The 27,808-nt window shown below is 32.1% G+C and overlaps 1 protein-coding gene across 3 annotated transcripts; it reads right to left on the bottom strand.

Annotated features, from left to right (window-relative positions):
- Positions 1 to 253: 253 nt before the first annotated feature.
- Positions 254 to 27,808, bottom strand: Odr4 (odr-4 GPCR localization factor homolog). Of its 3 annotated transcripts, none has more exons than XM_087194455.1 (14): positions 27,629 to 27,808; positions 24,741 to 24,861; positions 22,417 to 22,551; positions 19,930 to 20,025; positions 17,865 to 17,971; positions 17,286 to 17,322; positions 16,367 to 16,507; positions 15,487 to 15,582; positions 14,648 to 14,713; positions 11,234 to 11,362; positions 10,190 to 10,278; positions 6,515 to 6,702; positions 1,768 to 1,878; positions 254 to 549 (listed from the first exon to the last, which is right to left on the bottom strand). In XM_087194455.1, the coding sequence occupies exons 2-14, from the start codon at positions 24,837 to 24,839 to the stop codon at positions 482 to 484; spliced, it is 1,362 nt and encodes a 453-aa protein (XP_087050581.1). In that variant the 5' UTR covers positions 24,840 to 24,861; positions 27,629 to 27,808; the 3' UTR covers positions 254 to 481. The 3 variants fall into 3 exon arrangements, with proteins under 3 accessions (XP_087050581.1, XP_087050583.1, XP_087050582.1); XM_087194457.1 differs by having other exon boundaries at positions 22,417 to 22,513; positions 27,629 to 27,647; XM_087194456.1 differs by lacking the exon at positions 14,648 to 14,713.

The raw sequence follows: 27,808 nt of genomic DNA, 5'->3' as shown, positions 1-27,808 counted from the left end.
AAAACATACAATATATTGGAACTGAGTGTATATTAGAAAGGTCCCAGAGGATGAAGTCACTCCACAAATTGTGGCCCCACTTGGTAGGAATTTCTCCTAATGCTCTATTACTAAGAATACTAAGAACTGACTGTTCAAATATTTAATGCCCTGATCAATATGTGATCCAGATCAACAGGACTAAAAATCTAAGGTATCTTACTTTTAAAATCTTTTTTTTAAAAATAGACAATAATGATGAGTTACATGCAACTCTCATCTAAATGCATAACTTTATTTTTGAAAAGTTGGGCCACCTATAATACAAGCAGGGCTAACCAAGGCAGCTGTTGATTTCGTGTTAGTCAGAAACATACGCAATACTCATGGCAGCAGATGTGGCTGCTACTGTCTTAAAAGCAGGCAGACTGTTTACAACTTTATTATTCACAGTTGTTGATCAATGTTCACTGGATGATCAGGAAACTCTTTGTGCCTCACTCTAATCACTGAAGTAATGAAAGGAGATACCTGCAGCAAGGACTGCAACTGCAAATGCTGCAATCATACCTAAAACAAACACAAAATAAAGGGAAATGAAATGAGCAAAAGAAAAGCTTAATTGATCCTAGGTTCTGAAATGGGTAACAGATGGGCCTATAAAATAACACATACAATGAGACATACAAAAACACACACCCCCCTAGCGTATGTACATATATGTATGTACTAAAAGCCAATGAAATTGTAGAGGAAAATCAAAAACTAGATAGCGTCTCTCTTAAAGACCTATGCACAGACAGTCCTTCTAGACTAAGCAATTCCAAAAATCTAGAAGAAAAAATACTTTCAAAAGCTTATATAAATGTTATGTGTATACATATACATGTATAAACACAGACAACATACCAGTGATCTTTGGTTTAGCTTAAACAACTTTCAACTGCGTTATATCAATGATTATAATGCAAAGTCATTTGTACAGATATTCAAAACTCCACAAGCCCAAGTTCCACTACTATAAAATCTAAGTATTAGTAAGTATGGTTTGGTAACTTTGATTTTTCCTTGATTATAATAATTTTTTTTAAAAAGATACCGACCAAAGTAATAAAGAGACACAAAGAATTAGATAATTAACTAAAGTTTATCTAATGAGCAACAACAAATACAACTAAATTTCTGACTCACAACTCTCATTTTAAGTCTTAATGCTAAGGATTTCTCACATTATTCCACTAAATGACAGTCTACATGTTCTTTGTCCAAAGAAACCTGAAACATGTTGGAATACTGCACTTCTTAGAGCCTTTAGAATACAAAAGTGCATTATAAATTTCTAAACTTGAATTTGACTTTTTTAATAAAACATATATCAAAATCTCCTACAGTAGTAATTCTAGGAATACCAGTTTGGAAAGACTGGCCCTGCTACATTAAGCAGTTGCCAACATTTTATGTATTTTTCTATAAAAACACCAGAAGAGTTAATAGGTATTTCATCTTTGAGAGCACTTAGGTGACATTCCATTATTTATAAACCCTTCTATCTCTAGGGCCTGGCATTATCCATAATATTCAATAAATATTGGCTTAATCTAGTACTTTTAAGAAATAAAGTGAAAATAATTTTAAAGTAACAAGAAAACTCAAACACAAAGTATTATCTTTTCAACATTATAAAAAAATACCTATGTTGGGGCCGGGGATTTAGCTCAGTGGTTCCGGTGCCTGCCTTGCAAGCGCAAGGTCCCAAGTTCAACCCCAGGTACCAAAAAGAAAAAATACCTATGTTTTGCTGAATTTTCAGTACTACTGTAGTTTTAACTGGTTGTTCTGGCTGTTCAACTTCTGTGTTGTCCAATGAAGCCTCATTATTCATAGAGGAACTCATAAAAGCTGCAAGAAATAAGAATGAATCCTACATAAAATAAGAATTACCATTTTAGAGTTTTAAGAAACAATAAGGAAAATACACAATCAATACCATATTTCTTCCACTAATCTTTTTTATAAGATAATAAATTTATACATTTTTGAATGTAGATGAATTAAATGTCATGGAATTTATGTCAAATTCACAAATACTTAATGTTTTATCACTGACCTAGAGCAGAAGACCATAGGCCCAATATTGAATGACTACCACTCTTGAGTTAAAAATCAGTTATAAAAATAAGAAATGTGAAAGACAGCTTATATAGACCACAAAATATTTACTATTTGTTCAACAGGGAAAAAAATCTGGTGACTTGATCAAAACTGAAATTTGAAATACACAAGCAAAATATAATCATAAATTTGACCTTAAAACTACTTTGAATATTAAACAAGACGAGTACATCATTTTTGCAGATGAACAAAGCCTAGGAGGTTGAGTCCATAACTGAGGGTTATAGCAGTTAACCAGGGATTCAAACAAATTTTTTCTAATTCATTACACTGACAGCAATTTACATTTATTGTCCTATCTGAATTTAGCTCTGATTAAATAAGTGAACTGATATATCCTTAGAATGACATAGGCCAGTGGTTTTCAATTTTTTTCCTAGTGTTAAAGAATCCTACAAAAAATAAAACATGATAGAATATCACCATAAAATGTATGAAAGTAGTGTTCCTCAGGTTAAAGCTGGGATGGAACATTCCTACAGCCTGACCAATTCCTTTCTTCTACACACCTACCACTCCAGAAGTGGAAGCAGAGTACTGTCCTATAGAAATCTAGATAACTATATTTGAAAACAACTATTTCAGATTGATTCCTTTAGTTACGGGAGGAAAATTTAAAAAAAAAAAAAAAGACAGCAAATGTGCCAGAGACATAGTAAATACTACTGCTTCAAGGAAAATAGCCTATTTAATTTAAAATATCTTTATAGACATCTCTGTACCCCTTGTACTAGTACAGGCTCACAGGATGACACACAAAGTCACTGAAATTTGGGATCTATGGTACCAAACTGGATTAACAGGGGAAAAATCACATTCTCATTAATTTCCCATGAAGAACTGTTTACTGTGATTTTCAGAAATAATCACTGGTGATTACTTCCTTAGAATCAGGGGCACCACCATACCTTTTCCCCTTCTTTAAGCATTTAACTAAAGCTCTTTAAAAACTGACTGAAAAAAAAATTTTTTTTGGTGCTGGGGTCAAACCTAGGGTCTAGTACATGCCTGCCATACTTGCAAATGTACTACCACTCTGAGCTACATCTCTAGCCTTGTTCTCCTCTCTTCTACTCTCACATCAAATCAATCACAAAGGACTGTGAATTCATGTTATGATTTATCTGTATGATATTCAGTATTTTCACGGTTTCTAGTTTTCTCAAGGGCTATAACACCTTAGCTCTAGATTATAAGTAGTCCAACATTTCTTTCAACTTCAATTTCACATTTCTTTCAACTTCAACATATAGGTTTAAAAGTTGAATAGATAACACAATTTTATTCATGTTAAATAACTGCTCTTCTATGAGAAAGTATCTTTGCTAAAGCTTTGAAGCCAATAAAATCCTTACATCAAATAAAAATAAGGGATAAAGTATGAATTATACCTATTGGTGTAAGAAATTTCTTACGTGAATACCTATATATAAACACAAAAATATCTTGTCATCATATATGACTTACACATTTAATACTGAATTGTTACACACATAAATTCTTTTGTTATATTATTTACTTAACATTGAATTGTTATACATGAAGATGATGCTGTAATAAATCTGAGCACAAATGATCTACTTTTAGAAGACATTCTACTCCATTTATAAGTTTATCATACAAAGTCATGTGATTTGACACAGATTTGAGATAATTCTACAAAAGTGAATTATTTTTCAAGGATTAATAAGGCCTTGCCATAACAATTAATTTGTCAGATTGTCTTTGGTAAGAACTTAAAACTTCAGTAATTATGTCATTTCACCAATACTTCAATATTTTATCCAAAATTTAGAAGCAAGTAACATAGTTCAGTAGAAAATTCGATTTTAAGCAATTCTGTAAAACAATGTAATAAAAAATTCATACAATTTCAAAATTAATCATATCTAAAAGTAACCTTCTTGAAAGAAGAATAAAAGGAGTATTACACATGCAAAATTATAGATATGTTCAGATTTTACTCCAACTGCTAATGGGTACACAGGACTATTTGGAAGCTTAAAATGAAATGTTAGGATTTGAACTTCATACCTAGTTATTTTCCCTACCCCTGTATCATTATATTTGCCACTAAAGTCAGTGATTTACCCATGAACTAAACAACAAAAATTAATTTCAGCTCTCCAACACTAAAGCAGAATTGGCCAAGATAAATTTCACCAGATTTTAAAGGCATGTCTTCAATGTTTTTTATATGACACTATGGATAAAGTACATCTGAATTATTAAGTTAATGTCTACTAAGAGATGACTAACACACGTAAGAAATTTTAAAGCCAGAGTTATCCCGTAAGTGAGTCATTTTGACAAATTGCTCTTCATCCGTAAGTCACTTAACAGTATGTTATTTTAAGATACATACTTGGCAAAATATGTATTTTAAACATAGCAACTATTTGGTAACTATAACACAGAACAGAAATAATTAAATAATAATCACACAAATAATTTCCAATTGTACCTAGAAATAAAGCCAGATGCTTACAAGTTTAATGCTCCTGAATGTATACTTGACTTTTAATTTTTGAATCTAAACTATTTTTTGTAGTTTATTTTATATGGAAACCCTAATTTTAAATATTTTAAAAAACCTATGTATATTACTAATTTAACTTTCAGAATTTAATATTAGTTTTTCATTAACTTAGAACTTGAAAGTTGTTCTTTATATAATATTAATATTATATCTCTATTCACATTTTTTTATAGAAAATATGTTCCTTAACATTTTACCAAATTCTCACATCAACTCTAAGAACATGTGGGGCTCAGAAAGGTCTTGTTATACCGCCAAAAGTGGCAGATCTGGATTCAAGCTAAACTACTATAGTGATATCTTGGTTTTTGAATTCAATTCATTTCAAATTCATGTTCAAACACGAAAAGTTCAAGAACTGAACACATTTTTTTCCATAAGAAATAATGGAAAACCAAAGAATTGGTCTGAGGCCCAAAATTACACTTATAAATTCATTTCTCCAGGATGCGAACAAATTTCACAATGATTTCTTTAACTCTATGGTGGTTCTCAGTTTTCCTCTTAGCTTTACTGATGGTATCATTAAATTTCTTTGGAGACATGGATATGATCTTTTAAACAAATAAAGCATACACAAAAAGAAAGCAATGTTTAATGCACTAACACAAATAATATATGCTGTTTGGGCAAGAGCAGCACTTAGACTGAGGCATCACACTTCTGTGATCTCAGTGGGACATGACACACAACTCACTCTCTTGCCTATGCGCGTTTTTTCAAGTCAGATTTTCAGTTAGACCATCGAGTAAAGTTACGAACACTTAGCAGATTTTTTTTAACTTTGCTGTTTGAGTAGTAGAAAGTTCTAGCTCAGAGTCATTCAACAACTGAGGTATCACTGTATCTGTATCTTGGTTAAAATTATGGCATCTAACATCTTTGAGTCAATGAATAAATAAGTGAATATAATTCTAAACCAACAGGAAGTTTATGTTAATGTACTGAAGATTTTTATTAAAATTTGTAATTTTACCCTACTTCATAATTTGGGAATGTGTTCTCCACTGAAAATACACAGAATTACTAAATCATCCTTTCTAATTCAACAAATACTTGACGAAATAAAACTAATAAAATTCTAAACAAGTTATATTCTTATCTACATCTCCTACTAGTGTTGTTTCTAAAAAGCCGAGTTTTTACCTAAATTCAATCTTCAAAATCAACTTAAATGTCATCTGCTCTGAGCTGAATCCCTTATAGATAATCCCTCTGCTAAATGTTCTAAAATTCTGTTCATTTTTCTATTGTCGACTTAATCACCTTGTCTTGTATAATCCATTTCTCTGTATTACCCACTGTACTGTGAACCTAAGAGTCAGAACCATATCATTAATCTTTGGAATGCATAATCATTAGATCAATGCATAATAGGTGATCAATAAATCACTCAGCTGAGGATCATGAATGTCAAAAACAGGACAGAGTCCTAGAAAGATCATCAGTTACCATACTGCAGTATAATGTAGTCTTTACTACATTATACAATTTTTAGAAAGTAGGTAATACTATCCAGAAATATACAATTTAATATGAGCATAGTTGTTATATAAATATCTATACCTAAACTTTCCAAATTAGTGTTTTGTTCTCCTCATTATTATAATGTTAAACTCTTTCATGAAGTATCTTAAACTTTTAGGTAGAATTTCCAAGGAAAATAGTCACTGTATGTTTACTTAGAAATGAGTCAGTGACATTTTTAATTGCTTCAGTTATTTTTCTGAAGTGTCAGAGTTAATATTAAGGAAATATAAGCCATGATATTTAAACTAGACATCTCAGAGGTAATTTTAACTGTAATATAATCAGTTTATTTACCTGTGTTTATTTCCTCTGCAATTTCTAAACGTTCTATTTGAATTATCTGATCTAACATTTCTATAAAATGGTCTCTGATTTCTCCAGCTGATTCATCACCAAATTTATAATCACATAACATTACAGTAGATCCAGGAATGGGGACAAAAACACGGTGAGGGAGGATGTGGAACTCTTTTTCAGAATCTAAAAAGAGAATGAACATTATTATTATGGTATTAGTAAATATACATTTTAATAGCATATAAAAACATCCAATAGAAATAAAGCTTGAAATGCCAATGGTTTTTCATCATCTAATAGGGCAAAAAAATTGCTCTTACTTCATTCAACTCTGGACCTCTGCAGGGGACACAGGTACTCTTATGAAACTCACAAACTTATCATTGTCTTCAATGTAAAAATCTTGACTACACATTCTTGTATGAACCCCTGCCTGTCCTATAACGGAACACTCAAGAGAGAATTTCATCTATGGTCTATAAATTGTTCATTTTAATCTCATAAGCATTGTAAATTTTACAGCCAACTTTCCCCTTATTTATGCACATTTGAGCCAAACTAGGGGCCTACCCACATTAAGTATATAAGACATGACGATATATATTTTTGCATCAGTGTCACTATTGACTTCATTTTACTAGATATAGCCTCTTCCAATATCAAGCATATTCAGGTCATTAAGACACATATTTTGTGTACCAACCTTACTACTAATTATACCTTGCTTTCTTTTCCATATTCCTTTTGCCTCAATATTTATTTCTCTCATTTACTTGTCTCTTTGTAAACAGCCTTAAGTAATTTTTAGAAAAAAAATCTGAATCTACATGTTTCATTTTTCTTCGGATACTTAAAAACTAGAATTTCCCCAGATTCTGACATGAAATCACTGGATACATCTATGATTCTAACGAACTGTTGCAAAAATAGACATTTTGAGTAAAGAATGACCTCTGTCAGCAACAGATATGATTAAAAAGTTAATATAAATATCAAGTAGAAAATCTGTGCTCACTTTAATAGTAACCCATGTTTCCTTTATCGATAAACTTGTGTTAGCTGTATATAATTAAAAACAGAAGATGATGAATAAGGTCTTAAATGTCATGGGAAATGCCATGACTTAAACTAGGTATGCCTTCCAGATTCTGTGTATTAACTTGTTTGCATGAGAACTGGGAGAATAATTTTAGTCTTTGACCCGATTGCCTCCTAGCTGTATAACAACATTACTGCAATTTGTATTGCAGCATGTAAATTGTCTACACACTGAAACTGGGATTATGTTATTTTATTTTGAGACACAGACACTTACAAAATAAATTAAGTTAAAAAATTCTAAGATGGCTATAATGTGCATATGTAATTGGCTTGGCAACATTTTAAAACCACTTCAAACTGGATTGATTCTAAGACTGCTTGTCAAAAAATCAGGCTATAAAATCAAATGTTAAAGAATAACTTGGAATAAATTTAAACTACTCATTAAAAATATAAAACACTTATAACTTTAAAATTGAAACATTAAATTAACAATTTAGTATCTCAATAAGATCAAGTTTTTCAATTGGTTTGAGTTTAAAAACACATATCAAATAGTATTCCAAAGAAGAAACCTTTAGGATTCTTCCCCACAGAAAAGTATATAGTTTAACATTATACGAATAAATGCAAAACAGAAAAAAACATTTTCAATTTAGGCCAATTTTTGTAAGAACTGGATTTCAGCCAGTTGAAAACAGGATCCTAGCTTACATCTGTAGAGTAAGTGCTACCTGAGCTGATTCTTATAGGAGAAGCAGACATTTGCATACAGGGATGAGCAGTCCCATCCAGAGAGCAGAATCATGGGTACAAGGTAGACAGTATAACAAATGCTCTGGGATAACAAATAAATGAATATTGATGTAAGGATGAAATAAGGAAAGAGATCTCATAATAAACACTCTCAATTTTCACTCCAAGTCAGTTGGGCATGATTGAATGAAGACTTACAGCAAATAATGAACATTTAGAATATATCTTAAGGAGAATTAGAAGAAACCAGTAAGTAAAAGGATTGATTGGAATTTTTATATTGTTTTAAAATGATCATTAAAATATTAAGTTCTTTCAAACAAACAGCCAAACTCAAAGATTTCTTTTACTTTAAAGATTAGAGATGTAAAGTTAATATACCTTTTGCAGACACATGCAAAAATACTTCAAATCTGGTTAATGTCTACATTTTACCATATTATCTGCCAGATCTTATCATATAAGAAAGATAAGCTAAGTAAAATCCTGGGCTGACTTCACTGGGATCTCATTTCTGTCATTAACATTACCATATAGGGGATCAGACTCACAGCCTCACACATGGGAAGTTAGCATTCTACCATTGAGCTATAGAGCCAACTACCAGCTGCCATTATACAATGCAGCACAGATCAACAGAATTGATGGCACTCAGAACTACGCTGATGCAGATATAATGCCTCTGAACCTCCAAAACTGAGTTAAATAAATCTATTTATAAGTAGCCTACCTAAGGTATTTTGTTATGGTGACAAAAAGCTGACTAATAAAGAACACAATAATTTCAAAGTATTTGATCTTTCTATCCAATCACACATTTCATTCTCTTCACATAGGTCCCAAGGCCACTCAATTACCCAGTAAAAACTTTTTAACTTTTAAAAAATCTAGGATTAGTTTATATTCATTTCTAAATATATCAAGTTGAATGTATAAATAGTACAACTGCTGTTAGAAGCTACTGATCTTACTAACTGGACATCAGCAAAGATTTCAAGAGAATAATTCACTATTAAATAATATCGAGGCAGTCATATAGCAACATCTTTATAAAGCATTTTTAAATGAAACAATGTACACTGATGTGTGTAACAACGTAGATCTTTGGCAATAATGGTGAATAAATCCCCATGTTCATGAAAATCATAAAACTGATAACTCAGCTATAACACAGAATGTTGCTCAAGAAAAAGTAATGATTAATACTACAAGAGTTACCACATAACCAAAATCAAATAGCGAAAATAAAACTTCATTGAGTAAAGGCTGCCAGGATAAGGTATGAGAAGAGGTTCCACATTTCCTTCCCCCAAAAATTTCAAACCAACTGGGTTAAGAGTCAAATCTGTATATACAGTAAATAAAATTTCAAGCTTTTTTCTTAATTATGGGATGGATAAATGCTTAATCTAGCTATTCCAAGGACCAAACATACTAGGAATGAAAAAAGGCTATGTAGCTGAGAAGTATATATAACTTACACAGTTTATAAGTACTATTAAAGAATCTATTCTATAATACTCAACTATAATAAGTTAATACTTTCATTATAGGTACTTAAAAAAAAAAAAACTCAGGTAACAAAAAATATGAACTTTAAACTGCCAAAAGTTTAGATTCTGGCAGGGGAAGTTTACTCAGAATTAGTTTTTTAAAAATCTTCCATGAACTTGTTAAACATTGTCAGTTTTACTATTATAAAGTGTTCCCAAAAACTGGGGGAGTGGATAGCAACTGAAAAATTCTTTCAATAATAAAAGAGACAATTGGTATAAACGATGCTGTAAAAGATAGTTTATCTATTACATCTTGATATCTTACTATATCAAACAGAACGTATGCCCTCCAAAAAGTACTTATTTTATACTCATAACTTTTTTTTCTGGACTTTCATTCAAAAGTAGATCCTCAAATAGTATTTCACAGCGATCAGAAACTGTGTTCAATATATCTCTCTTCACTGCCTGGGGGGAAGAGGTACAAGCAAAAACAAAAGAAGAAATCAAATACTTTAGATTTACATTAATTACCCCCCCAAAAAACCCACATAATTTGCTTCCTAATATGATCATGTCCACTAAAAACTGATACATCATTCCATTTGTTATTTCCATTTACTTAGCATGCCTATTAACACATTTATAGTTTAATGACAAATTTGCTAAGATATCATCTGCATAGTAAATTAAAACCAAATACATGAATGAAATTTTGCACTTAAATAAATCTTGCCAATACTTCAAATTAGGAAATGTATTATTATGATATAAATGTAAGTGGTCATTTTTTAAATTTTAAAAATTGCTGTGCTATGGAACAGTAGTACCTAATAATTTTACCTATACATATTTTCCTGTTTAAAAAATTCAATTTCCTTCAAAAGAAGTGATTTTTTTCCCCCCAGTACTGGGAACTGAATTCAGGACCTTGCACTTGCCAGGGAGGTACAACGCCACTGAGATACATCCCCGGCCCCAAAATAAATGGTTTCATTTCATTACAGTTGTGGTGGTGCACATCTATAATTGTAGCACTCAAGAGACTGAGGCAGGAGGATCACCCTGAGTTCAAAGCCAGAGCCAGCCTGGACTACACAGTGAGTTCAAGGCCAGTCTGAACTACAGAGACCCTGGCTCAAAAAACTAAAAAAAAAAATGACTTCAGATGTACTAAAGTGTTATAACTGTTTTTTACTAAACCTATATGATCATAACTTTTAAAAGGTATAATATAGATATTCTACATGTGAAAATCTTGGATCAAATTACACAGTATATATGGACTGCCCAACAGATTGGGTCATCAATTAAAATCAAATTATAATTATAAAATCTGAGGTTCCGAAAGAAAATATTAGGATGTTTGAATAGTTACGTTAAGTTAGTTCCATTTTCATATGCCAGTAATTCCTTTCTGTACCTGCACAGCATCTTTAACTTTGGGTTTGTTGCTATGAATGTAAGCTCTGCATTTCACATCACCCTTAAGGTTTATAGAACCGCTGCAGATCTGGACTGTGGCTGTGGATCTGTGGTCCGAATTCAGGAACTGAAAGATAAAATTTGTTTCAGTCCTAACTGCCAACAATATTAGTAGACACTACTTAAGCCACTTTATGGAAAGAGGAATTTATGACTGAGTTAAGTGTTTTAAAACATTATCTCATTTATTAAAATACTTCTCTTCATAAGTTACATTTTTTTCTGAGCATTGTGAATGTCTACTAAAATCAAATCCAATTACATTGAAATGTTTTTTCACCTACATAAACATTTAAAACACCAATATTCATTCAATATATTAACTAAAAATATGCTACTTGCAGAATACTTAGATTAATATCGTGACGATAAAAAGATACAGACATGATATTGTAGGAAACATAGGGTATGCAATACAAGAACTGCACAAAAATAAAAGCACATAGTAGGATGTGATAAATATGGTAAAGTTATAAGCAATGCAAAGGCCCACATTTATTTATCACTTTAAACCTATAATTTCCATATGCTAAAAACTTTTATTTATGTAAAAACAATGTTAACTATGAATTTTACCAGAAAATATTACTGATTTCAAATGAATGAAATAGTTATCATGTTCATTTCACAATCCCATTTTCTTTAGTCTAAAGGGTAATCATTCCTGCTTGGTTTTCAGGTGTTTCACAGACATTTTTAACCTATTCATCTTAATAAGTGCCAAAACAGAGAGAGCATGTACACATGGGAGGTACAAATAAAGGCCTATCATCACAATGGAAACAAAAATTGTGATTAAAAACAAAACAAAATTTAAAAACTGGACATGAAAGTAATTTACATTCTACATACCCTTTCAATAATAGGGTCCATTCGAAGAACAGAAAGCAAATTATACAATCTGTGAAAGTGCTATAAGCATATAAGCCTATGTAATGAGAAGAAATGAGGAAAAAATATGAAACAAATAGAAGGACTTGAATACGAGGGCATAAGTAGTTAATAGCTAATCTAATTCAGACAAAGGCTAGATCTGTTTAAGAATTCAAATTCAATCATGGCCTTGCTAGTAAAAAAATGTATCACAGACCAAACAGTTCAAAAATGTTTATCACCAAATTAAGCAGCAGGCTGACAATGCTAATACTATATTTGGAATTAGCGTCAGATAACATTTGTAGAGTTAACTGATAACATGAATAAGGTAAGGGTGGAGGAGAATAATGGACTTCCCTTACCCACTCCACAAATCTTTAGTGTCAATGAAACTACTCTATCTGAAAAATGCCTTATTTTAAATATTCAGTAGTTAACTTAAAATATATCTTTTATCACATTAACATTTATAATACATATATGTATCAAAAATATACAAATATTGGGCTATATATAAAAGATTACACACATATACATTTCAAGGAAAGAATTTTAAATATGTAAGGACTGACTTATTCTTTTTGAGTGAAAATATAGTTGGGTTCTACAAATGTAAATTCCTCTTGGTTACATGGATGTAGAAACGAAATGGCTTACAAACAGTTTTTGGGAATCTAATTTGTTCGTAAGTGAAGAACTCTGTGACACTGATAAGGTATTTTGGAAAAAAGATCATTCTGGCTAGGGTGACCAAATGAAACCTGACAAAAGCAGTGCACTGTTATAGATTGTAATGTACAAGCAGAATTTTAACTGGACAAACCGGAAAAGATGGCATTAACAAAATACATGGTTCAAGAAATACTCAGAATTTTAAAAGCACATCAAGCAAACGTCTAGAATGCTAAGAGCTATGCTGAAACTATGAAGAGTCTTGTATTCGACTTTCCTAAGTAGTCAATATACAGGAATTATGGAATTTGAGCAAGGACAATAACAAAATCAGTGTTTGACCCATATACAAACAAATACTTTCGGAAAAAAAAAGTTAATATAAGTGAATGAATGCAAAGTGTGATTCAGAAAGGATAAACCAGTGTTATATACATAGGCTAAAGTAACAATATAGAAAAGTATTCCATGCTACAAACAATAATGTAAGGGTTTTCAGGGATGACCACTTTGAGAAAGGATGTGTATCTCAAAGAGATCAGTTTTAAGAGTTACATATGTTAATCCAGGTAAAATCTTACTGTTGTAAAGCTAATTAGAGTGGAACTGTAAGGAAAATGAAAGATTTTTCACTGTAAAGAAAGTACTTCTTTTCTACAATATATACTGTTTCCGTCAAAAATTCTAATTGAGTGACTAATGGAATAGCTGACAAAAAATATTAAATATTACAAGTATCCTTTATAATATCATCTCTCACTCTTCTGTGTATATTCCCGTATTCTATATATTGCCTAACTGCAGTTTTTTTTTGTTTGTTTTTTTGTTTTTGCTACTGGGGATCGAACTTGGGTCCTTGTGCTTGCGCAGCAGGCGGTGAAACCACTGAGCTAAGTCCCCGGCCCCTAACTGCAGTTTTTAATCACTAAAATAATTTTAAGCAAACTGCTTAATAAATCATGAAATCAATCTAACTAGTAAAGAGCATGCAACACCACTACAATCAAAACAAAGATAGAAAATGACACTAAAAATACTTTTAAGGTACTGGTAAAAAAAAAAACTGGGAACAGATTTTCAGAGGCTTAAATTCAGTGACAGCTTAGTAATGCTCTTATAGTTAAACAATGAGATAAAGAAATTAAAATATACTCATGAGTCAAACAAACTGTCTTTCATTCTATTTTATTCAGTTAAAAAATTATAAGCCCTGGTAGTATTTTTCTGTTTCAAAGTCAAGTATAATACTGAAATGAAAAGTTTCCAGAAAACATGGTTATACCCTTGTCTATTACAGATATTTATTAATCAAAAGCATGTAACTTTTAGAAATAATTACTTTTAATGCTTTTTCTGTTTCAAATTTCCAAATATTTGCATAACTTAAAGAACCATACAAAAATATGAAACTTGATAATTCATATTTTGTGATTTTTATCAACTCAGAGGTGGCATAAATCTTTAAATTAGGGATTTGGTAACTCCTGGCACATCTGTGGATGTATTTTTTACTTTTAAATTGCTAAGAATTATAACTTAACTTATAAAAATAAATGCATGCACACAGAGGTATGTGTATCCATGTATATATTTTCTATTTAAACAGATACCTACTTGATAGCCTTGAGGTAAAAGACTTTAATAATAGGTTTTATTAAAACAATGTTTCTTGAGAGTAGCTTTCTTGTAACTAGATTTTATACAATTGCTTACACCTCTAAAATTCTAATTATAAATAAACACAAATAATTTCATTTGTTATTCTAAGAAACAACATACTTCAAATGTATTTTAAAATATTTACCAACTGTGTTAGCACTCGAACATCAAAAGAATGGCTAGATGCTTTAGTATTTCCTCTAGATTTTTTCTAAAAAAACAAACAAACATACAAACACACAAAAGTTAAAAAGCCACTGTTGAAACTACAACTGGAACATGAAAGACAATTTAGGAACCATCTCAGAAATACTAAGTAAATGAAATGAAAAACAATTCTTACTTCTTATTATAACTCAGCTTTTTAACAGATATGCTAATTTTATGTATTCTTTATCAACCAATATGCTCTCTTAAAAACAAATTCCTATGTTTAATTCCTCTAGAGCAAGGGCCGATAAACTATTGCCTGAGCCAAACACACACTGCCACCTGTCTGTGAAATAAAGTTTTACTGGGACACAACTATAATCATTCATGTACATGATCATTAATGGCTACTTTCACCCCATGACAGCAGAAATACATAGCTGTATAGTCTGCAAGATGTAAAACATTTATTTTTGGCTTTTCACCTAAATTTTGCTGACTGTCAAAGTTCCTCTTCATTCAAGTTAAAACTATTTTATAAGCCCTACTATTATAGTAGAACATGGGTTTTTTAGTTTTAAGTATGTAGTTTTCAATTTGGATATTAGATGGAATTTAGATGACACTCCCAATTGAAGGTTTTAATATTCCAACTACATTAGAAATAATCTCCTATCATTTTCTGACAAAAATATTTGTTCTATAGTTTCAAAGACCTCAGAAATGAATACATGAAAGCTGTTTTCATGAAGGTAAGGATTAAAGATACATCACCTTTTCTTTTTCCTTAAGAACAAATTATTTTATAAGTAATATTATTTTCTCCTAACTCACCTGTCCTTCTAACAGGTCACAATCTTCATCCTTAACTTGTCCATTAATAAAATAAATACCATTTTCAATTTGCTTGGCCCAGCGGGTAAGTCCATTCTTAAAAGAAATACAACATAGAAAGCTTTCAGATATGTCATCTCAAATAAACTCCCTAGACTCTAATTTTTTCCACCTAGTGAAAAATTGAAAATCCTTAATTATCAGTAATGTAGTGTCTAAATCCAGTCTCACAAATTAAATAAAAAGACCAATTTCTGGCACCTTACCTTATTTTAATAATACATTTTTTTGGATCTTTATCCTAAACTAACATTTATATCACAGATTCCAGTCTTATTAACTTACATGAACACAGTAAAATAAAATTCAACAATGCCCTTTATTATTTAAAAAATGAAAGAGACAAAGAGCTTCAAATAACATAAAGCAGTATTGAGGGAAAAATAAGCAAATTCCATTTGCCTTCTTCAATGTGAAAAAAAGAAAAATTAGACAAAAGGATGACATCAAAATATAAGAAAAGACTGGAAAAAGGAGGACAAAGCTAATGAGGACCAAAAGAAAGCTACAAGACTAAACAGTGTCTGATATAATTACATTTTACATACGCTAGTTAATAAATATTTATTAAGTACCTATTATGCTCTGACACTGGTCCACATGTCTAAAAAATTTCTAATCTGAGGACCGGGGATTTAGCTCAGTGGCACCATGCCAGCCTCGCATGCGCAAGGTCCTGAGTTCGATCCCTGGTACTGGAAAAAAAAAAATTTCTAATCTGGCTTGAACATTTGAGGATTATAAAATGACACAGACAACCAGAATAATAGCAGAATGTCCACTCAGCAATTACTAAAGAAAGTTCATTTTACCCTGGTACCTTTGTATTTTTCTCCAGAGTATAGCTGACAGAAGTCGCAGAAAGTGGGATGTGAATATCAATATGAACAGTACACTCAAGAGAAAGCCATGAGGTAGATAGTCTATTTTGATACTTCCAGTCTGCTGGTCTTGCTGAACTCTTCAGCAAGGGAGAAGGTAGAAAAACAGAGTATACTGTAGTTAAGATAAAATATATGCATCAATAAAACACCATAAAGTGTATAACCTATTAACTCAAACAAATTTATATCCAGTATATTTGGCCAAATTCATTGATCAAAGGGCAAAATAGTAGAATTAAGAAATAAAGCATGCATTAAGTTCAGTAATCCTTAATAATACATTGTAGGCAAACCGCCACATCCCCTAAAGGATAGGAAGAAAAATATCAGAGTATTCCATGTTTAGAATTCCAAAGTCTTCTGGATCTTCACCTTTTACCTGTACCCTCAATAGTGTCACTTCTGAAGATCTAGATGTGCAGCAAATAATTACTGAGTGATTAGTAGGTGCAAAACATTCTCCTTTCTGTCCCATCCTTGCTAAAAACATCGCAAAATTACTTTTTCACACTGCTTTTAGATACCTTAATAAAATGCTGGCCTAGGTTCTGCTGAATACAGGCAGCTTGTTTACTAAGCCCAAAACTACCAAAAGTCTTCAGTCATTTTTACTCTCAGCTTTTCAAATACAAAAGTGAACACATAAGCAAAGTAGAAGCTTAAAAATATATTAATAATTAAAAAAAACCTTTTCCTTGCCTGTAAGGAAATTAATCTTATTTCAAAACAATACAGGTGCCTACTGATATCAATAGGAAGTAATGGAATTGAAAATTATTAAAACTAAATGAAAAGGTGAATTTTAACTTAAAAGTAGTTCCAACACAGAAAAATATTTAGAGTAATTTTTCTTACCTTTGGATCACAGACATCGTAAGTTCGACAAGATATTCTTTACTAATTAAGGACAGAAATAACCAAAATAGGAAACTGGATAATCAACAAAATACAAACTATCAAAAAATAAGAGTTCTTACGAACCATAATACTTAATACACTTAAAGATACATAAATAAATGTACAGATATATCTATATCTTTATATAAACACAAAATTTCTCTGTCTTCAGCAGTTGTGGTACTTGAAAACTATTTCCTTCTGTTTATAAATATTGCTGATCACAATAAACAGAATGGACGCACTTATGTAATTTTCCTCAAACATACCCTCTATAACTAAAGTACTGTTTTGGACGGGGTCAAACCCAAGAATGTTCACTGGGTCAAAAGGCTTGTATATATCGCTGCCTGCTGTGCAAGCGCAAGGACCTGAGTTCGATCCCCGGTAACCCGCCCCCCCCCCAAAAAAAAGGCTTGTATATAAAATTTTCCAATTAAATACCAAATAAGTTAAAAGTTATCTTCTGCAGGAATAGTCAGTTTTTACATTGTTTTCTTATATTTTTAAAAATATAAATACCTAAATAAAAGATACTTTTTTGTAGAAGAGCAAATGTGAAGTATCACTCGCTCTGAAACTTCCTCCTCTGTGAAATTCCACAGTCTTTTTCTATTCATAGACTTTTCCACAGCATATATTAGCTGAAATACAGAAAAATACACATTATTACACACAAAAAAAATATTAAGTGTGGAAAAAAGGCAATTATAATGTCCCTAAGCTACCATTTAGCTTTAAAATTTCATGATTCTTTTTTTGTTTTGTTTTTTCTGGCTTTTTTGACACAGGGTCTCACCTTGTAATTTAGGCTAGCCTTGAACTTGAAGTGACCCTGGCTCTGCCTCCCCAAGTGCTGGGATTATAGATGTGTCATCATGCCTGGCTTAAAATTCCATGATTCTGGGGCTGGGATTTAGCTCAGCGGTTCTATAACCTGCCTGGAAAGCACAAGGTCCCAAGTTTGATCCCCGGTATGGAAAAAAAAAAAAAAAAAAAATCCATTATTCTATCATTAACTTTTCTCAACTTAAAAATAAACAGTAGAACTAATATATTAACTGGTTTTGGATTCCATTTGAAAGATTTAGATTAAAATGTTTTCTATTTTTACTTTTATTGGTTATACAGATTAATGGGTTTCATTTTGGCAGATTCACACTAGAATATAACATATTTTGATCATTTTCACCCACTCACCATCCAAAATTGGGTTTTAAATAGAAAAATATAAATCAACGTCCCTAATGATTAACTGGACATGAAAAATTAATTTTGAGCAACTAGCATTTACATATAGAATAAGGACTTTAATTTGAATGAGAAATAAGGAATGATTTTCACTATAAAAATGGAGAATGGTAGCATTTAGCAATTCTTATTTAAATATCACAAGAGAAAAAATACACAGGATACAAAAATACAGCAGTAACAAATTACAAGTGAAAAAAAATCAGAACAGTGACATAAATTTGTATCAGAAATAAGAATTATCAAATGAACACTTGATATGGGGTAAAAGTGTCAAAAATGTGGCTGTCAGCTTTCTAACAATAATATGCAGACAGAAATTTAATTTGTTATACAATTCACATGGTCCTAAACTGAAAACAACTGAGCAATAGAGGCACAACTTTCTTGATGACAGTATCAAAAGAAGTTTCTCCAGAAACACAACACTGTGTAATAAAATGTAGCATTTTATAATAAATAAAGCTTTTAACAATAAACCTTACAGAAGACATTAACAAGTTTTAAATGTTTATGTCTCTCAAAGTAGGCCAATGGAAACAAAGTTAATTCAAACTCAACAATCTCTGAGGCAGCATTTATAAAGTCTCACATACTTTTTAAAAACAAAACTTAGAAACCAAAAGGAAGAATTTGACTGGACCTGTCTATATCATCTATGTTCACTCCATTCAATTCAGTGCCAATCACAAAAAGATTCACAAGCCATGCTATGAACATTAAATTCACATGGACTTAAAGTATATTTTAAACCGCCAAAGATGAACAAGGGTGAAAAGAGGTAAATTCACTTAAAATGGAAAAGATGATAGAAGAGTGAAAAATTTCATGAAAAGGGAGGATCTGCAGTTTCTTCTCTGTCTTCACAAGATACCAAATACATGACGGGTGGGATATCTGATAATAGAGATTACAAAACTGAAAGAATTTCAGCACCTAGGATTTTAAACTGTAGTTTTTCTGCTAAAACTTTTTCCCATGGGAAAATCTGTGGGATTTTGTGCTTCTAGAAAGTAAAGCTCTTTCAATATAACCCTAGCATACACAATTTGGAACATTAATTACATCTAGGGTCACTGTGTATACATAAAATGAGTATACATAAAATAACATGTAACTCTGATATTATTAGGAATTTTTAACTGGATATTATGGCCCATGCCTGTAATCCTAGCACTCTGGGAGGTTGAGGTAGGATAATCACAAATTCAAGCCCGGTCTGAGAAACTGAGCGGCTTAGAAAGATTGGTCCCAAAATAGAATATAAAAGGGCTATGTAGCTCAGTGTGAAGGACTTGGGTTCAGTCCCCAGTACTGAAAAAACATTTCTCGATATATCAATCAGACTTACTCTGCGCACGGCATTTTGAAAGTCGTTTGCCAGTTCTAAAGTTGTGATAATAAATACTCCAAGAACTAAAAGTCCCCCTGGTAGCATTCTGGATACCTAAACATAAAAATACAGTATTAGTTACCATAAGCAATGCAGTCCTTTCTATTTGAGAAATTAAATATTAAATCGGCATATATCTACTGAGTATCAAATATTCACAAGTGTTGAGGCAGGGATAGCTGAAAAATTGAATAAAATAATGAGAACCATGATAACCAAGATAAATGGAGTGTCATTATGTATATAATCTTCCTACAACATCCTTAGCTTTTTACTTTAAAATTATGATAACAACATTTTTAGCTGCACCAATATATAAACCCTTTCCTCATAAGGTTGAAAGACTAAAATAACTTCCGAGATTTTTTCAGTTGCTTCTCATCATCAGCAAAGTAAATTTTATTTCATGATAAAATTACTAAAATATTTCACCTGAGGTAAAATATTTTATCTTAGTAACTTTATCTAAGATAAAGTATGTATTTTATACTTTAAGATAAAGTATGTATTTTATCCTTTATCTTAGACTCCTACTTTAGTCTTTCCAGAATCTGTTTTCAGCCTCATTTGACACCACTTTTCCTGAATTATTCAACTATCAGTACAAAACTATTCACTGTTCTTCTTATATACTCCCACACTTTGTAACTCTATTCTTTTGTGGAAGCTGTTCCTTAGCCTGAATTGACTTTCTCTTATACTTCTATTGGATATTTCAGAGTCTAATGAACTTCCATCAGAATGTGGTGTAGTCTCCCGTGGATCTTATCACACAACCCTTTATATACATACTACGTACATACATACATACTACTAGTTCGGTTCTCCATAATCTGTATTTCCCTTCACTTCATTGAGGCTACTTCTTAATGTCACATGGAATTTTCTCTGCCACCAGTTATCACAATCCTCTGGTTACCTATTTGTTACTTAATGTATAAGCAAATGATCGCAAAGTTCAGTCTTAGAAAATGGGATACCATAGTTTAATCTCTATTATATTTATATTGTACCTGCTAATAATGGTTTCTCTGATTTCATAAATTCTATTTACTATAGTACCACAAATTTAATAAGTTTTCATATTTAGCAAAAGAAATCTGTATATCTTTTCAAAATCACCAACATATAAAATTAATCATTTCTCTTTAGAGTAAAATGTTAATTTATTATATAAATTCATTCACATTCTCTATGTATATATACACACGTATACATACAGATATACACTCATACCACATAAAATTTTATAGGAAACCAAAAGGAAGATTAGAATAAAGTTATCTTAAAAATCTCAGTCATGTTCAGCTGCACTCTCCCTATATCTCCTCACTTGTAATTTACTTGATCACCAAGTCATCTTGATTTTTGCTCTTTCTCTGAAATTCCTGGGTAATGAACTTCTTGCCCACTTATCTAATATTTTGGAGTTCCCATTACTGTATAAACCATGGAAATGTGCCAGGCCTTCAGGATATAGCAATAAATAAAACAGATGTGACTCTGGCCCTCACAAAGCTCAGAATCCAGTTTAAATTCGTATCTGGTTTTGTTTGTGGGGGAGGGTACCAGGGATTGAACTCGGGACCCTGAGCTTGTGAGACAGGTAGTGGAACGAGTTCATGTATTTTTTTTTTTTTTTTTTTACTATTACTGTAAATATGTTTTCTAGTCTGTGCCCACCCTCTCTTTTATCTATATAAAGTAGTCCAAGATATCAAAGGTATCTTCTAGATTACTATGGAATCAATCTCATTAACTACTTCACAAAATGAGGATCTCCAAAAGTACCATGAAGCTACTGTTTGGCAAATACATTTCCCTTAGGACTGCACTCAAAAGCCACTCATAGGGCTGGGGATTTATCTCAGTGGTGCCACCGCCTACCTCACAAGCACAAGGTCCCGAGTTTGATCCCCAGTACCAAAAAAAAAAGCCACTCATAAACTGGCCCTTTCCGATCTTATGTCTAATTATATTCTTCTTCTACATACTCTACATTTCAACTATGCCAATTGCTTGCTATTCTTTTTTTTTTTTTTTTTTTAATTTTTTACTTTATTTTTTGTTCCTTTGTTTTTTTTTTTGTACTGGGGATCAAACTCAGGACCTTGTGCTTGCAAGGCAGGCGGCAGCACCACTGAGCTAAATCTCCAGCCCTACTTGCTATTCTCCTAACATATTTTCTTTTACACCTTTATGTCATTTATCCATATTGTCTTTGGGATACTGAAAGTGTTCTATGACTTCTTTTATTGGAAAAGTCCTACTCATCTTTTAAGTTCAGAGCTCTCTGTAAAGCTGTTTTGAATCCTGCCACTGGCAACTATTCAAAAAGAATAATTTCTCTGCAATCCTAGGCTAACAATCCAAGAACAAAGTGCTCTTGTTTTGGTTAGTCAAATAAACACAAACTTAACCATATAATGAAACAAATAAGATTACCTGATGGGCATGTTCTGTAGCCCATTCTTCATCCAAATTATCCAACTTAGTTTTAGGATATTTGATGCTCTCATTTTGTTCCTCTTTGGGTGGTGTTCTAGTGGCAAGAATCACATAATCCTTTTGTGAAGAACACTTCAAAAACAAATTATAAAAGCTTATTAGGGTGATATCTGATTGAGGAAATCAGATATCTTAGCTCTATGACACAAAAAACTAATACTTGAACAGTAGTGTCTCGGTTTACAAACTTAATTTGTTTTACAAATTCTGGGGGAAGATAGCCGTTTGTGTGGAGAAGGCATGGTCATGTTTGTCACCCGATGTGGAGTTTGTGAACAAAAGCAAAATTTTGTCAAAAGCTTTTGCTTGAGACCCAAATTATTTACAAACAGAAGCATTTGTGAACCAAGGCATTACTAGGTTACTCAAGGAGACTAATTTTTATTATGTAAAGATAAACTTGGGATCATTGAACAGCCCAGTTTTATTGTAGTGAAAATTTCCTTAAAAGAATGAAAATAAAGTTAATAATGCAAATCAGTGTATCTTCTTCATATGTACCTAACACTCCATAATGATCATTATCATTTTGGGATAAAAAACATAGGAAGAGTAATTATTTCTACAAAAGTTATTTCCAAGAGATGTGCACAGATGAAGAATACAGGTCCTGATTAAAGATGCTCCTTTTTTTTCATAAAATATTTAACTTTGAAAAGAAAAAGTAACTGACACTGGAGAACAGGAAATAGGCAAGCTTGGGTAAGAAGGGATGAGCTCTGAATTAAAAAGACAGAAAAAGCCTATAGAAAACTGGAAGAAATAAAAAGCATGAAGACAGACTGGAAAGCCTAAAATTTTGATAAACTCATTTGCAAGATGTTAGTTTTGCTGAGCCCTAGAAATACAGCAGCCTGTATTCACTAAGGTAAGTCTGGAAAAGAATCTCCTTCTGATATTTTATCTCTACTGAGCACATCTTCTTCTAAGGCTTGTCCCTTACATTTTTTAAATAAAGGGGGAAAAGACTCTTAAATAAAAAATTCCTAGCAAAAAGACTCCCACATTAGACGCTATGTAATCTGAATCAAAAAGTTGTTCAGGGCTGGGACACAGCTCAGTGGTGGAGCACTTTGCCTAGCATGTATAAGGCCCTGAGTTCAATCCTGGGAACAACAACAAAAAAAGTAGTTCATATTTGGCAGTCTAATGAAAGGACTTATGGAGTGGTACTACCTGTGTAGAAGTATAGATATGCCTTCTGTCTTAGAAGAAAATCTTATTTTTGAAACCTCTGAAAATGAATCTGTCTCTCAGAGTTACACTGAGATTAACTAAGCTTGTGCAGAATGATGTAGAAAACCTGAATGTTATGAAGGGTCTAGATACCTAAGTCCTCTGTGCAGTACATTCTTTTTTTGGGGGGAGGGGGCAGTGCTGAGGATCAAACCCAGGGCCTGGAACATGCTAGGCAAGTGCTCTAAGACTGAGCTACACATCCAGATCAGTGCATTCTTTATAAGTAGGTAAAATCGGGTATTAAATTATAAGACAAAATATCTTGAGAATAGGAATAGAATCTAAACAAGAAAAGTTAATTATGCAATTTGAAAGTTTTAAAGCATCAGATAAAATAGCTGCCCCAAAAGCAAGATGTTGCTTATGCTCATCTCCATTCTGTGTTGATTTTTTTTTTTTGGTACCAGGGATTGAACTCGGGACCTTGTGCTTATGAGGCAGGTAGCGGAACCACTGAACTAAATCCCGGGCCCTTCTGTGTTGATTTTTAAGGCCTAACTATAAGGGAAATAGAATTTTCTAATTTTCAAGTTTACCCCAATTCCTTTCCTTCCCTCTCTATTGAATCAACATTTTAAAAAACTGTCAGTAAGATAGATATTACAATATGTAACAAAAAATATAATCATTGTTGCTGTAAGTCTAAGACAAAACAAACTAGAATATGAATAAAATTGTTAAAACCTTTTTTCATAAAGAATGGGGCAATGAAGAATTAGTAAAGATTAAAATGGAGTATAAAACACTTTGGAAAGAACAAAAAGTGAATAATCTGTCAATAAAAGTTCTAGTTTTGAAGTTTCTATGCTACTTTATAAATTAAAAATTACTTCCAGGTTGTCAAAAGGAAATATGTTCTGACATGAACAAACCTGAACTATCTTTGTCCTACTTTGATAAATTTCTTCAATGATGTACCTGAGGTTTAGTTCTACATCATATCCTTGCATCCCCCAACCTTGAGTTTGTTAAACAGCATATTTAAATAAACAGATAATTTTTTTATCAATAAATGCACATACCTGTCCTATTAAAAGACCAGAGACAAAAGGTTTTCCTTGGAGATTGATATTTGAAAGATACTGGCCAACAGTCTCATCTACAATGTAGGTTCGTCCCATTGTTGAGAGCTAATTCAGTCTCCTAAATTATGAGAAAAAATATATAAACATCTTTAGCAATATAATTTTTCAATGCTTTTAGTATACAAGTAATACAGTGAGAAAAGTGGTACTATCCCGATACTACCCCAAACCTTACTGTGGCTGCAATGATTAAATTGTGATTAAAAGAGCTGCTCTTTCTTCCAAAGTTCAAATGTAGCTTCAGAATTCTCCTTAACTTAGTGTTGCAGGAAATAAGTATCAATCAACCAGAGTTCACATGAAAGACCAAATCTGTTTTCTCATATTTGAAATAAGGAAGAAGACTTTAAGTAACAGTCAACACACCTGATTTTTACTTTAGAATTTCTCCTACTAGTAGTATTATCTTTGATAATTTATTACTGGAGCCTTTATTTCTAAAAGAGTAAAGGTAATTCTCTAAATAGTTTATAAGGTTTAGAGAATCAAACTTATTTACTCAATAAGCATATATTGTAAATCTACTATTTGCAAGAAATTGTGCCAGGTGGGATGGCATGAAGACCAGTAACTTTGATCTCTGACTGAGTAACCCATGATAGTTATATAAGTAGATAAACAGCAATGCAGTAATAACTTTGTATATGGTTTCTATTTTGCATAGGCCATTATTCTAAGTACTTTACATGTAATAATATTTAATATTTACAAAATCCTTATGAGGCAGGTATTACTTAATCCTGTTTTTCACAGATTTAACCAACTGAAACACAGCATAGTGAAAGAACTTGCCCAGATGATAAATTGGCAAAGGTGGGGGCAGTCTGGCTCAAGAATCCGTATCCACTGTACATTCATACTCAGGAATTATACACAGTCCTTCAACTAATTCACTACAAAGGGTAGTTCCTCCTCTGGTGTTTCCCCAGTTTGTGAATGAAAACTAGTAGAGTACCCCTACTGACTTAATGCTCTTATGATTTGGATTTTTATAGCTTAAAATCAAAGATACTGAATAGAAGATCTAGACCACAATGAATGCTAATATCAAGAGGCTTATATTCCACGTGAAAAAAATATAAGATTATTTATCTTTAAAGTTATAAAATGGATAACAGAGAGACCATGGAAATATAACTGCAGTGTTTTGAATACTCCAATTTAGAGATAAGTCATTCAGCTTCTATAAAATATTTGACTCTTAATACTACAATGTCAAGTTTACTACAGATGTGTCCGGGTTGTATAACTGACACCAACAGAATAAACTACTAGCAGAAAAATGGTTCTGCATTACTCTAAAACTATAGTCCAAAGAATGGGTTCAATTTTCAAAGGGCCTGTCCAATGCTACTGTTCACTAGATTCAAAAAACCTATTCAATTTTATATTAAAATACATAAACTTTCTTCCTAAGTCTTTTTGGACAACAGTACAAGTGAATTAGATTTGCATACTTTCTTACTTTTGAGACTATGACTACATCTTCTTGTGTAAATCCTTAATACCTTTATAAAGTTAAGGGCTTTCAACTATTAGTAATACCTTAAGCCAGGTATGTGTTTCTGTATATTAATTTTCTTCTACTTCTACTCCTTTTCTTTTGGCCCTTAATAATTTCTGACTCTTAGAAAAAACAGCAAATGACACTAATATTATGATATTTAATCTTCTAAATGTATTTCTTCCAGAGTGTCACTTACTAGCCACCTTACTGTGTAAAGAACTGAATGCAATAGGAAAATAAAAATCTACTAAATTATGAAGTCTGGTTGAATGTCAGATAATTTTTTCTTTAATTCTCTTTAAAAACTTTTAAATGTTGCCAACCATAGTTTATAAGGGTCACTACAAAAACATTTATCTTGCCTTATGTAAATTTCCTAAAGTGTGACTTTAGATAATTCAACCTCTCTAGAATCTGGTTTCCATCTAAAAAAATAATTTGGATCTTGACAGATCTGAAAACCTAAGTGATTTCAGAACTCTGTAGTGTAAGTATAGAATATCTGCATTTCCCAAGAATATGATAATACTGTTGGCATATGATGTAGTACAGTACTGCATCCAAGCAACCTTAAAGAGTTTATATGTTAAATATTTTGGAGGAAAACTTCACGTTCCTTACTCATTTTATTTTACCTTAGTAATCACAAAATAACATGGGTGAGATGTTTAAAATTCTTTAGACGTTTTCATAACAACAAAAAAGAAACAAATTTAACGTGAGAACTAAACCACCAATTCACAGAAGGTGCATGACTGTGAGAACTGTTAGGAGGATGACATCAGGAATGCCGTATTTTAAGTAAAGATTTTAACAAATTCAGAAGAGTAACCAAACATGAAACAAACTACAGACTAAGTTTAGAAATTGCAGAAATATGATCTGAAAACGAAGAGGTTTGTAATGAAGCCTTGTTATATGGTGACAAGTGATTTTTTAAGAAAATAAGACTTTTGTTACAATAGTTTTCACTTTTAAAAACATCAAAATAAGACAACAATTTCTGCAGGTCACCTTAAAACACAGGATACATACATTTAAACTCCTCCTGGTTTATTCTGTCCTCTTACTAAAAAATTAACCGGGCTCCCTGAACTTTTGTTGAATAACTCAGTACTCCCCGCCCCAAAAGCAAATAGATACAAGATTTAACGAAGTAAGTTCGTCAGAACTGGACTTGACTGTACTGGAGTGACTGTCCATGTTTTTTACACCGTGCCCCTTCCTTTCTCTCTTGAGAAGCTCTCGGTACCCGAGAGCACACACGAACCCCCCCGCCCCCTCCCCACACACACGCTGCCCCCTTAGGCTGACTTACCTGTTTTACAGAATGTGCACGCGTGGCAGATAAATCTATCGAACCATCAGGGAATGCGGATGCAATCGGCCGCTGGCTACAGACTACGCTTTGGTGCTAATTCCGCAGCCAACGAACTCATCAGAAAGCGACCTCTTACGCTTCCTTTCCCACCTCCGAAGCAGTCTCCAGAGTCCTGTG

This window comes from Heterocephalus glaber, unplaced genomic scaffold (assembly GCF_053883595.1).
Source record: "Heterocephalus glaber isolate CG9 unplaced genomic scaffold, H.glaber_assembly_v1.0 deba00001600, whole genome shotgun sequence".
NCBI lineage: Eukaryota > Metazoa > Chordata > Mammalia > Rodentia > Bathyergidae > Heterocephalus > Heterocephalus glaber.
This window is presented reverse-complemented; position numbering and strand designations above follow the sequence as displayed.

Coding starts and splice junctions, on each gene's coding strand:
- Odr4 (XM_087194455.1), bottom strand. CDS start 24,839: ATGGGACGAACCTACATTGTAGATGAGACTGTTGGCCAGTATCTTTCA. Junction 22,552..24,740: donor CTGGTCTTTTAATAGGACAG/GTATGTGCATTT, acceptor TTGTTTTTGAAG/TGTTCTTCACAAAAGGATTA. Junction 10,279..11,233: donor AAGTTAAAGATGCTGTGCAG/GTACAGAAAGGA, acceptor TCTTCCCCCCAG/GCAGTGAAGAGAGATATATT.